Source organism: Epinephelus moara, chromosome 7 (assembly GCF_006386435.1).
Source record: "Epinephelus moara isolate mb chromosome 7, YSFRI_EMoa_1.0, whole genome shotgun sequence".
In the NCBI taxonomy this organism is placed as follows: Eukaryota; Metazoa; Chordata; class Actinopteri; order Perciformes; family Serranidae; genus Epinephelus; species Epinephelus moara.
The window spans coordinates 22,741,338-22,754,811 of NC_065512.1; the positions used below are offsets into that span (position 1 = coordinate 22,741,338).

The window sequence follows — 13,474 nt, forward strand, 5'->3', positions numbered from 1 at the left end:
GGGGGCAAACACTTTTTCACACAGGGCCATGTAGCTTTGGATTTTTTTCTTCCTCATTAATAAAACCCTTCATTTAAAAACTGCATTTTGTGTTTACTTGTGTTATCTTTGACTAATGTTTAAATTTGTTTGATGATCTGAAACATTTAAGTGTGGAAAACATGCAAAAAAGTAAGAAATCAGGAAGGGGGCAAACACTTTTTCACACCACTGTATATACGTACTGCAACAGTAAACACAGATGCTGTGATTTACAGCAGAAGTGCACTGCAATCCTGCTCCATCGTTGAATTACATTTCTCTTTCAAATGTATCATGTTGTGATGCGCAGCCTACTCAAGGGGCTGACTGTGGTTACAAAATAGGAACTGAGTTCTGTTTTCTTCTTCTGTGTGCATTTCAGTGATGCAATGGTTCGGCTGTGGACACACTACCAATTTATAATGTTGAAAATTATCAAAGTGTTCAATTCTATTTAGTCTCCATAAACTAACTGACTTTCAATCAATTGATCAGTTAATAGTCTTATGACATATTAGTTTCAAATGCAGAGGAACTGATTGTTGTAGCTTTAAGGGGATACTTTGGATTTTTTGAAGTGGGCTGTACAGGATACTTATCCATAGTCAGTGTATTACCTACAGTAGATGGTGGTTAGCACACCCTTAGTTTGGAGAAGCAGGCAGGACTACCACCACGGACGCTAAGCAATGTCCTGCTGTGAACAGGGGCAGCAGCAATATGTATTTTAGTCAAGTAAAAAACACTATTATCAGTTCAAGTGTACGCTATTTTTAGAATATTTTCACAGCTTTACCTTACCGTCAGACAAGACTTTTGGGAAACTAAACTGAACCTGAAACAAATTCCTGGTCTCTTGAAAGCTACCAGACTCCATTGACGAAAACCAAAGCACAGGAGCTGATGGTCTACTGCTGCCCAAATCATTAAGTTTGTTTGCGTTGTTGTGTGACTTTGGTGAAATAACCCCTTAAAACACCAAAGTCACACAGTAACCCAAACAAACTAACCAATCGAGGCAGCCGTAGACCAACAACGTGTTCTGTGAGGTAAAATGACTGTTTTTGTCAATGGAGTCTGGATTTCAAGAGCACAGCCAGCAGCGTCAGTTCCTTGTCTGACGTTAAGGTAAAGCAGTAAAAATATTTGGTGACCACCATCTACTGTAGGTAATACATAGACTATTAAAAAGTACCTCATACAACCTCAACCTCAAATCCACACTATCCCTTTCAGGCAGTGATTTTTATAATAACAAATTTTGCAACTGTGCTTTTCACTTCTAAAATGGCAAAACTGTGTAAAGTTACTTTAGATGATCACCAGTGAAAGTCTAATTAATGCTCACAGAAGGAGCTGTAGCTGTCTGAGTGCAGGTCTTAGTCCAGTAACAGATGGTTGGTTCAGCCACATTAAAACATGCACATCTGAAGTGAGCAGAAAAGAGCAAAAATACAGATTTTTAAATGTTTTTTCTAACATTCCTACTAAACTTAGTCAGTAATGGAAATAAAAACTCTCTAACACTAAGAAGTGGGTGAATTTCTGTATGTTTCTGTAGACTGTATGTATATCAAAGAGACATTTTACTGATTAAAAAATTTTGTATTGTAGATTTTGTCACTCTGTCACTCTTGCATCAGATAGATTGAGAAAAGATTTTTTAATACAAACTGTCGGCATGGAGTTTTCTTTAATTTTTCCTTGCCTAGTTTACCAACTTTATGGAAGTGAATTAGTTATAATAAAATGCAAAGACGGACAGAGTACGGCACATATTTAGGCTGCAGAAAAGCACATGTCTATGCAGCATCCTTCCCTTTACATCTTTACAAATGCACCACTACCACTACAAACAACTTTACCTTAGGATGTCAAGCAAACATAAAACCTTCCATAAACATAATGGGCAGGAGGAGTGACTGGCCATAAAGTTCAATATTGTTAAACTGACAAACACTGACATGAGGTCAGGGGTGCCCGCACTAATCAGGCATTTAAGGCAGACATTCTTTAAAAGATCATTATCACCCTGGTAATGACCAGTGTGGGATCACCGGCCAAAATCGATGCAATGGAGCAGAAACTGGCTGCAAACCATAGTGTCAAACTATAGGCTTGTGCAACTCATACTATGGTTAGTAACATTTTAGCCCCTTTTTGCTCATTGTTTTGGTTTGACAGTCTCCATATTTACTGTATGGTTCAGTCAGAGCCACTCTAATCAACATGTTGGCAGAAGTTTCCGGCTAAAACACTACGCAAATGGCAGACAAAATTATGGACAAAATTATGTCACTGTGAACAACAACAAATATGTAGGAGCTACAGAAAAAAAATTAATGTACACTGGTCAAGTGTCCAGAAACATGACTAAAAAAATGAAAGGAAATGTAGTAAATTCAGCTCTGCATCTTCTGCATGTGTATACAACAACTTCATGTGGTGTAGTGTCACTTGATTTTAATATTTTGTATTGTTGACTAAAAATTGAAAAAAAAAATGCTTCTTTGAGGATTCCATTCACGTTGACTACAAAAGCATTAACTCAACGGTAATTAGTGTGACCTAACAAAATGGCTGAAATAATAATCAATTTGGGCTAAACTGATACCAATCAAAAAGTTAACATGTGAATAGCATGTTATTAAGTGTAGGCTGTTCAAGGCTTAATAAAAAGGATTAAACTAACTGCAGCGTTAATAGAAAAACAGTATTGGAAAATATTCTCAATACCTCATATCTTCACCAAATCACCATATTTAAGCTATTTCAAAGTAACTTCAATGTAACGTAAGACTTCAGTATTGTAATCAGTGTCAGTAGCTTGCAGCTCAGCCTCAATCTAACCTTAAAAGCAGCTTAGCGGACCTCTTAGAAACCTGCTTACTGCAGGGCATGTGAGGAAATGAACTCTGCTAAACAGCTACTGTGCTTTAGGTGGATCTCTCATACACAAACAAACACCCACACACAAACAAACACACAGTTCGTTTCAAGCTTACTGTACATACCACAGGTAAATTAAGTAGATCTTTTTTAGTCTAATTAGACAATCACATTACGCTGGTAGAGATTCACAACATCACAAAACTCTTACAATAACAGCTACGCTTTTGCATTTTATACATGAATAACCATAAATCATCTATTTGTGACACTGGTGTCATCAATTAAAGATGACAAATTTCTACAGACTGTTTTTCTGACCTTTCAGGCAGTGTTTTCCTCTCAGTGAACTTCATCTTGTTAATAGGATTTGTGACAGATGATGAAGATTAAGTTTAACACCCTGGTGAAATGATGGAACGTTTTAAGTCTACAGCTTATATCCACACGCTGACGCTTGTTTGACTTGATGATGCCAAACAAAAGTTAGATTCTACAGGATCAAAAATGCAGAGACCCAAAAAAGGGAATCATCTGTTCATGTCTCCCTCACTTATAGACTGCAGCTGAGTTACAACTTCTGCAAAGACTAATTGCACTTTTCTTTAATTGGCATATAACATTAAAGATGGATTGATAAAGGCAGATTGGTGCCTCAAGTTAGCTGATTAACCTGGTTGTTTTGTGATAATAGTGCTGAAACCTGACAATTCCACACCCAGAATCACAAACAAAAACTAAATCAAAGCTCCATTTCATGTAATTCTAAACAAACATGTATGTAATTGAGACCACTGTCGTCGAGACTGGCTGAAAGCAGAAGTTGTATCAGGAGAGATCTCACTTTACATACGTCACAACACACTCCACTCAGCTTGGCAATTAAGTGCTATTAATACCAACAATGTATTTATCTTTATTACCTGTGCTGTGTGCTTCCAGTTCAAAGCACTTCAGTGAAATATTAAAGTCTATTCGTAGAAACTACAACCCTGTCTCCTTAGAAATAAGTATTTCATTGTTGGGACGACTTAATCACTGTCTGGATTAAGTTCCAAGACATAGAAAATAATGCTGTAGTCATGACGAGGAGATACTGCATTGCAAGATTGACTATTTTGGTGCAGAACGAATAAAATACATTGTCAGTGTAGGGATGCACCAATCCGATATCTGGATCGAACATCGGCCCCGATATCATCAAAAAAGATGGATCGGGTATCGGAAAATGCAACCTATACCTGAGGCGATCCTTTCCCTTTAAATCTATTGCGACTTGAGCTACGTCATACTGTACGTCATGGAGCGACAGAGAGAATCTGCTGTGTGGAGGTATTTCACACTATTTCAACTGCTGTTGCACAATTGTTTATTTTTGTTAAAAATGAATAGTTCATCATTGCATTAATCTCTCTCATCTTGTTTCATTTTATCTTAGGAAAGAACTGTGTAGTCATCAACGGCTGATGCCTCTAGTCTTTTCTGTTCTACATGTAAAGGTATTTAGCTTTTTAGGTCAACCATGGTATCGGATCGGTATCAGGTATCGGCTGATACTCAAAGCCACAGCATCGGGTTCAGTATCGAAACTGAAAAAGCTGGATCGGTGCATCCCTATGTCTGTGAACATTTTGATGATATGTTTGGTGTCAACATTTTCACAATTTGCCAGGTACGTTAGAGGGAAACACCCAAATGTAGAATTCAAATATGATACTTCCATGGCCTCGAAAAGTTCTGTCAATATTTGTGAACATCTCTCAAAGCCAGAAACAAGAGAAGTAAGTCTCAAACTTGTGATCGTCACATATACAGTCTGAAGCTGCTCCACAGACAATGGATGAGAGCCTGAATTTGTGGACCCAAAAGATGCTTTTCTTTTTTTATTCCCAAATGGGCTGTATTCTATCGTAGTGCTCTCAGTTGTGAAACAGATAATGGACCCATATACTCAGAACGTTCCCCTGGGTGCTCTCAGTGTCATCTAGAACATCTTTTCCAATTCACTGTCTATGGAGCAGCTCCAGACTTTATATCCTGTGTTGCCAAAGTTGAGTTTTAGCACTCTAGCTTTTGAATTTGGTTTTTCATACTTAGTAAAATTGTCGGACTATTTTAGACCACAGCAGTAACGTGTATGAATGTTGAAAATGGTTTACTTTTAGGTTTACTTCAGTTTATAACATTTCCCTCAAAATGTATTGCTCCTTTAAATTAGCTGTATATAAATGTAATTCTGACATGAGATGGGTTCATCCATTACAGTGAACATCATGCCTGTATCTATCTTTATCATATTTGCAACTTTGTTGAGCGGAAATGCAGAGAAATCTTCTCAAATCAATCTGCACTTAAACCTGCATTTACTGTGAAAATATAAAAAACAATTCACTGTAATGAATGCATAAAAACAGTATAACACCAAAAGTGGTAGACAATGTGCCAGATGTCGTTTAGTGTATAGTGTGTAGTGTGTACAGAAACTTAAAGCGGTTTGAAATGTCACTGCCAAAAATATGAACAGAGATTGAAATGTCTCTCTAAAGAACAAATACTCACATATTTTTAATATAGAAATGATTATTTTTTGATAAAGAATTCTCTAAACAAGCTTGAATTCACAATAACTGCGATGACGTACGCACATGTATCCACATGTTCATGCATTTACACACACACACACACACACACACACACACACACACAACCTCACACTCAGTCAAATTATGCCTTCCTTAAAACTAGTTCAAGTTATGAAAGGGGACGTGGCAAAATGGTGTGTGTATGTGTTTAAGTGTATGCCTGTATATCCATATAGGGGTGTGTGTTTCTTTGAAGTCTGGACATGCTATGTGAATCCCTTCAGTAGGTATAAACCTCTTTGCTATAGGCAACTACCCCCCTATTCGCCTCAACACACCCCACCACCCCCACCACCATCTGGATGTCAAACACTGAAGTGTTGTGTTAAACATGATTCAAGTTAGATGCAGCTACACTGCTATGACAACTTCTCTGTGTTTTTAGCCACGACCCAGATTTTTAATGGCACTTCACCAGACCTGTGGGAACGGTGGACCTAACAGGTAGAAAATAGCAGCTATAATTAGGTAAAGTTAGCTCGTAACATTAGCCTGACAGCAGTGCATCGATGTACAGAGCTGAAATATAAAAGACAGGACACAGTTTTTGGTTGCTGTAATTGTTCCTCCTGTCCATACTGGCCATGACAGGATCCCTTCCTATGTGATTCCAATGCAGAAATGGGGCACAAACCACAGTCTTTGCTCCAAAAATGCATTTCAAAGTTTAAAATCTCAAGCATGTTTACTCACTCGACCAAAAAGAGGATGACAGTTGTTTCATTTAGTTAGCTGGTCGCAGCTAAAAAGTTATACATATTCAAAAATCTATCATTTCTCAATGCAGTTTTGGACTAACTCCCATACACACATCACAAATTCCCCTTAAACACCTACTAAAGCCCTAGAAATCCAAAATATCTTTCTCTGAGAAGTCTTAAAATTCACTCAATGTAACCCCCTTTGTCTCCTTGACATACTTTTTATAAGGAGAAACAAAACCAATCCTGAAAACTGAAAAACTCACATCAAAACCTAAAGAGAGGGGAGTAGGAAATGGAGAGGAAATAAAGTGTCTAAGTTCATCCGAAGACTATCTGCCCCATCACATCTAATCTGTGAATGAAAGGTGAAACAGCAGTGGTGGTGTGGACTCACCTCGCAGGGCAGGGAGCAGCGAGCGGTCCTTCCTATCATCACATTTGTTACACTCGCTGAAGTAGAGCAGCAAGAACACATCCACCAGCACCCACACTAAAGAGGTGGTCAGCACCACCTTACAGTAGACAAACCGTCGCATCACCTCCCTGGGACGTCAGCCAGGAAAGCCAAACAAGAGCGGGTCACAGCGAGTGCTCAGGAGCGCTCAGTCTGCTGACAGGGCGTTTGAACTCTGGAGATGGGGTGAGGAAGCAAGGAGGAGACCGAGCAGGTGTGACCGAGAGGTGTCATCCTATGGGAGAGAGAAAACACTAAATGAGAAGGTGGGATTTCAAAGCTTCTGACGACAGGAATGATTATTTTCGTCTTCCTGCTGAGATGCGGGATGAAAGTCAATCATTAAGCTATGACAATTTAAAACAATCAGCGTAGGAGGGAACATGATGTCAGCGAAATCTGTGAGTGAACCACATTTAAAGTGGATCAATATTTGTCTTGTGTAAAAGTGATTAGTTACCGTCTCCAGACTTCATATCTCCACACAGTCACAGATGACATAGCAATTCCTTTATTTATTTCACTTTTTCTATTTTTATATTAGTAAAATGTCACATTACACAAAAGGTTGAATAACAGACAGACACAGGTGCAATAAAATCAGCAGACAACAGATACTGTTACAGACACAAAACAAATATTGTGATACAGTGATACAGAAAATACAGGTTATGAGTAAGAGTTGGTACAGATGTGCAGGTAAATATGTTAATGAGGGAACTATTGAATTTGTGTACAAATGAGGAGGGAGAAAAGAAAAAGGAGAGGAAGTGAGAGGAAAAGTGAAAAGATTAACATATACAGTAACGCCTAAACTATACTGAATTTTTTTTTAGGATTTTTAAAAAAGAAACTAAGAATAGCAATTATCAAAAAAGAATATATGATGTAATGTTTGTGAAGGTTATGTTTTGTTCAGTCACATATAGTTCATGAGCCTGGGTTATGGGCTCTATTGGTTTGCATTTGTGATCTATTGATGAGATGACACTGTAAATGTAAGATAGCTGTCTTCTGCTTGGGTTTCTATTTAACTTTGTCGATGTTGTGAATCTTCTACGATCACAATTTAATATTTTGTCTTGTTTGTGTGTTTTGTGTGGACCCCAGGAAGAGTAGTCCTTTCTACAGTAATGACTAATGAGGATCCTGAATAAAGAATAAAGAATAAAGGATACAATACTAGACATCTTGAGCAGCGGTGGATTCACGGGTCTAGGATGTGATCATAAAACAATTATCTATGCATCTTAATGCATCAAATTATTTATTTATATATGATTTCTTTTTCTCCCTGTGTGACTACTTGCCATTTTTTAATACATAATTGTAATGATAATGCAGAATAATTTACTTCCAATATCTTTTACTAATACATGAGGAGTAACAAATGGAAGCCCAGCCTTAGAGCATGGATGCAGGATGCACATGATGACATCCATTACGTTTCATCATCCAGTAGGTTCAGCTGTAAGCAACATCTGGTCTTACAGACGATCATAATGTCAAGAACTAGGTTTTAAATTTCTGGTCACTGACATTTCTGAATCATTTTTCCCCTCACCCCTTTGTTTGAAAGCTTAAACAGGTGTAAATTCGTAATAGCTGCGACTGTGTACATGTATGCATCCACACATTACCCCCTTTTGACCACCGTCATGACTAGTCTTTTCACAAAATCTCGGGCAAGTCTGTGAATCCATTTGAATCCGTATCGCTTTCTGTGATCAGCCGCACCACTCCACCTCCACCATTTTTACCAATTGGCATGACCACACGTACACACTTGACCTTCATGCCAAATTTCAGCCTCTGAGGACATAAACTGTGGCTGCCAAAGGGTGGCAAAATGTTTGTGGACCGACCAACCAGCAAAGCACCCTATAGAGCTGCTGGGCACAGCTAAAAATCTAATAATGGGGTGCCCCAGTGGGCCAGGGGTTAAGGGTTAAACTATATTTAGCAGATTCTGTATCGACCAGATGTGACTGCTCCCCGCTGAAAACAGTTGGTTTGACGGTGTCATCATAAAATTCGGCATTTCCACAATCAGTTACATTCATTAAGTCCTGGCGGGTGGCCAACTCCGTTTGTAGTGCCACAGCAATCCCTGGCATCATGTTACCTCACACAGAAATGATCCCAGTGAGTTCCACAGCAAAGAGGTACACAGCTTTAGTATTGAGGGAAAAGACAGGACTGGTTTCAAATCAGAAATCAGCATTGGCAGATACTAGGGTTGGGCGATTGGAGGAATATATCGGTGATTGGCTGAGGGCAATGCTGGTCGTTTTGTTGTTCAGGGGCGGTTTTTGTCATTTGAAGAAGAATTAGTAAAAGTCACTGCTCAACAGGCAGGGTGGAAAAAAGGCATGTACAGCCAGCATATTTCCACATTTAACTCTGTGAATTAAGGGCTTATTTCAACCAAACAAGAGTCAGTGATTGTTAGAACGATGTTAAGACAAACCGAAATTCTGACACATCCCCCAACCCTAGCAGATACCCTGAGCTGAGGTATCAAGAATTATACTGGGAGGGAAAAAGTTGGATTGGTGCGTTCCGATTGCGACCAAGATATGTACTAGGCAGGACAGTTTACAGTTCAGAGTGTATTTAATGGGATCACTGTTTTAAAAACTACCTCACACATATGTTTGGCATTTGTATAATGCAGTTTCTTTCTGATTATTGCCCCACATAAAAGCCAATACTGACATATGTTTAGTAAATTTAATAATAACGGACAATATATTGTCCCTGATAATTTATCCATAAAGCTCTAAAATACATTCCTTATTAGATTTTTCTTATCGTCACTGTATTTTTTTTAAAGAGATTTACAGGTGTCAGTTTGGTCACGCAGACCTTCACGACAGGGATGGTCCAATGGAGGTCACATCCCACTTTCCCACATTGGATTGACCCCAGACCCTCCACATTTTTCCATTTGAAAGGATGAGTGAATGCTCATTTCCCCTTTACAGACTTCACCCACTTCATCAGCAGTGTTGCTCGGACCATCTGGGAAGCTTTCACACCAGAGGCAATTTGTGGAGGTTAGATATCTCATTGGCATGGAATGTATGCCCCGCAATATTTCTGATGAAAAACAACATCGTTTTCTGTCAAACAGGATTTCTACTTGACTGAAATTATAGGTTGTTGTTGACTGAAAAGGCTTATGAAAGTATAATCAGAACGAAAGTGGAATGATGTGGGGGGAAAAATGCTTTCAGCCACAGAGAGGCAAACACAAATACCCAGTAGCCTTGAAGGCACCAATAACAGAGATATAGGCTACAATATAGTGCACCACACAGTGTAGTACATGTTACTTTATCCTAAAAGGAGATTACCTAAAATGTTGTGGTACATGAGATGCATGAAAGCCAACAAATGTAACATATCCTTCTGATACAAATAGGTTTGTGCATATGAGTATATATTTAATTGCGAATGCATGTATGTATAACCCCACCCTTTAGTTCTACAACTAGTGGAAAATGCCTGCAGCACCTCCTGTGGGGAATCTGACAGATTTCCTTATCTTTCTCCTGCAGCATGGTAATGATTTTGCTCTCCACACACACACACACACACACACACACATTGTCCTCTCCGCTCCCTGTCTAAATGTCCATCACAGGGTCTGAAACTGCTGCCCTGGGCTAACTCTTATCTCATTCAAAAACAAGGCAGCCTCCATCCGCCTCCATCCACAGCTTCAGACTCACATCACGGCGTGGCGGATGATTTCAGTGAGACATTATCCAAACAACATTCAGTGACTTTTAACCCAAGTAGATGTTTGTGATGTAGACGTCCAGGTAATGAGTCTAATCAAGAAAAAAAGTCTCAGCAAAACTCTGCTGAAATCCATGTCCGTCTGTGTGTGTGTGTGTGTGTGTGTGTGTGTGTGTGTGTGTGTGTGTGTGTGTGTGTGTGTGTAGCGTATCACCTCAGCAGCTCACACCGTAGACAGATCAATGATGATTCTTGCTGATGATATCTGTTTGCATCTCTAACCATCTGCTTTGGTGCGTCAGTGGCATAGACATGTTTGGGTTTGGTACCACCAACCGTGCTGCCGGCAGCTTGCTGGAGTCTCGTCCGAAGAAGTCTGAGTCAATTAGTCTTACCATCTGCACAGAGGAATATTTCTCCCCTGCTGTACGTGGTGCTAAAAACAGGTCCCTCCACTTCTTCCAGTATTTTCCGAGACAAGTGTAAACCACCAGGCAGCATTAATTGCTTCATGAGGTGACAGTTAATTGTGATGTCAGCAACTCCCCTTTGTTGTGAAATGCCTGTGCGGTGAGTTAAGTTCCTCATTCATCCAGTGCTTCTGCTTTAAGCCACACTGTTACCTTACTGCTGTCCACAGCAAAACAACTGGACTTGACACTGGAACCATGGCTGTAATGTGAGCTGCAGAAATGTGACGACAAAGCTGAAAGAAAAGTGATCAAACACAAAACTAGACTGTTCTCTGCTATGGACACTGGCTGATTTAAGTGCCTTGTTTATGGGTACTTCAGAGAGTCAGACCTATCAGCAGTGTTCCAGTTTCCTGCATCTCTACTGTCACAAGCAGTGTAGCAGTGTCAAACATAAGTTTTTGAGCAAAGAACAAACTGTATGTGGCAACAAAGACTTGAAAGTTGGCACTCATTGGTCAACATTGTGAAAGGGATAAATGATTTCTCTCTTTTCTTTAAGTTTGGATCCATATTAGCATTGGCACTAATAGTGAAAAATGCCAATCTATACCCAGCCCTGTGAGGAACAGGAGGTGATTATAGAGCTGATCTCAATAAGCCCATTAGGCCAATGACTGCAGCTTCTTTATCACCCAAACAACACAAAAGATTCCACTTACTGTGGCAGTATTGACAGGACAGACTCATTCATGTGCATGTACATCAGCTATATTAAAACACTGTAACATCAGCAGCTAATGACCACTCATTCTCACTCATACTTAAAATGGTTACCTTGATTTAAAGCAATATCAAATTATAACCATCACCATTTAATCCACTGTCATGTCGTGTGAAGCCATAAACCAGCGACATTATATCCCCCATGAAAGGTGTGCACGCGACACAAAATGAGGATACTCTGTGCTTACCTAAATAATGGATGGAGTGAACCAGTGACCTGCTCCAGCCTCGCGCTCAGGCAACATGTTGAACGCAGACAACATGACCCGATACACAGAACAATTAGTAGAGACTAAATTAAACCGGGTGAATTCCTCCTGTAAGCGCACAGCGTCTCGAAACGCCACCTAAGTTACAGTCCATCTCAGTACGGTGAAGTCCACAATGCAGTGTGGTGCTGTCCGTCCAGTAAAGCCTCCTCTCGTGGTACCTGTTTGGACTCCTGGATATGATGTGTGCCTAGTTGAGCCGCATTAAACCGGCGAACACAGCCAGTCTCCATTAATGTCCCCAATTCGTCTCTACGCGGATGCGGTCAGCGCTACACGGCGTCACAGCCAAAGCACGCACCTGTTCTCCGGCTGAATATTATAACGGTGAGAGGACAGGCGAGATAATATTCAGCACAATCTAACCTCAGCTCAGACCGACCTTCAAAATGTCTCGGCTCTGCTCTCTGATTGGCTCACAGCGACGTCGCTCATGAAATCCGCTTCGAAGTGGACCGTCACGGGCGTCTGGTAAATGTAGGCGCGTGCACAACCACCGCAGGCTGCTGGGTACAGTGAACAGTACTGCGACTTCAGTGTAGTACTGATATATGCCAACATATATGACATATACATGTACATATATATGATATATATGCCGGTTTAACTAGTCTACTATCAGATGTAGTGATCAGAAATACAGTTATTTGAGACCATTTTTTCATATGTGTTAAACTGTGCAATATCTATAGTATAAACTGTACAATATATATACATAGTTGTTGTTTTTTGTTTGTTGTAGTTTGGGATTTGTAAATGCAAAAGTCAAGGACTATCTTGCCAGGAAAATATCCATGATTCAAAACTGTCTTTAACTGAATTGTACAAGTTTTATTTCCATTCCTAGCTCACAGATATGCTTGCTTTAAAATTAAGTCTTTGTATACAGTAACAAAAACAAACAAAAGCAATATAATGAGTAAGCAGCAAAAACAAGGAGAGAATTTAGGCTAAAAAGGGCTGATTTGACATAATTGAATGGTGGGACTATAGATATTGCACAGTTTAGCATATATATATATATATATATATACACACACACACACACACATATAGTTGTTGTTTTTTTTGTTTGTTGTAGTTTTGTGAATGAAAAAGACAAGGACCCCCTTGCCAGGAAAGTATCCATGATTCAAAACTGTCTTTTTAATGATATTGTACATATTTTATTTCCATTCCTAGCTCTCAGAATTGTTTGCTTTGAAATTAAGCCTTTATATTTTTGTATTTTTGATTGTTGTGGGTTGTCATTTAGCTCAGGTCACCTATAATACAGTAATAACATTACATCACATAACATAAGACACTTCATTGTCCTTGTAGATGTACAATAAAAGTATGTTTGGTGACTCTCAGGCTGAGAGCTGCACACAAATGAAATGAAAAGACTAAATTGAAGCTAAATGTAAAACATTACGACAAGAAAAGAACAACACTGAGACAAGATGAGAGCAAGGTGAAACCACAGATAATGATGAGATAAAAACAGTGACAAATAATAAGTCTAAATGGCTCTGGGCATCTCGCTGTAATATAAATCATAGTTGAG

The 13,474-nt window shown here is 39.3% G+C and overlaps 1 protein-coding gene across 3 annotated transcripts in view; it reads right to left on the bottom strand.

Moving 5' to 3' along the window:
- The window catches only part of galnt13 (UDP-N-acetyl-alpha-D-galactosamine:polypeptide N-acetylgalactosaminyltransferase 13), a 58,845-nt gene extending 46,568 nt beyond the window's left edge, over nucleotides 1-12,277 (bottom strand). For all 3 annotated transcript variants that reach the window (XM_050049521.1, XM_050049519.1, XM_050049520.1), the window contains exons 1-2: nucleotides 11,845-12,277; nucleotides 6,651-6,945 (exon numbers count right to left, since the gene is read on the bottom strand). In XM_050049521.1, the coding sequence (XP_049905478.1) occupies nucleotides 6,651-6,792 (142 nt within the window). In that variant the 5' untranslated portion in view covers nucleotides 6,793-6,945; nucleotides 11,845-12,277. The remainder of the gene's footprint in view (nucleotides 1-6,650; nucleotides 6,946-11,844) is intronic.
- Nucleotides 12,278-13,474: the final 1,197 nt, after the last annotated feature.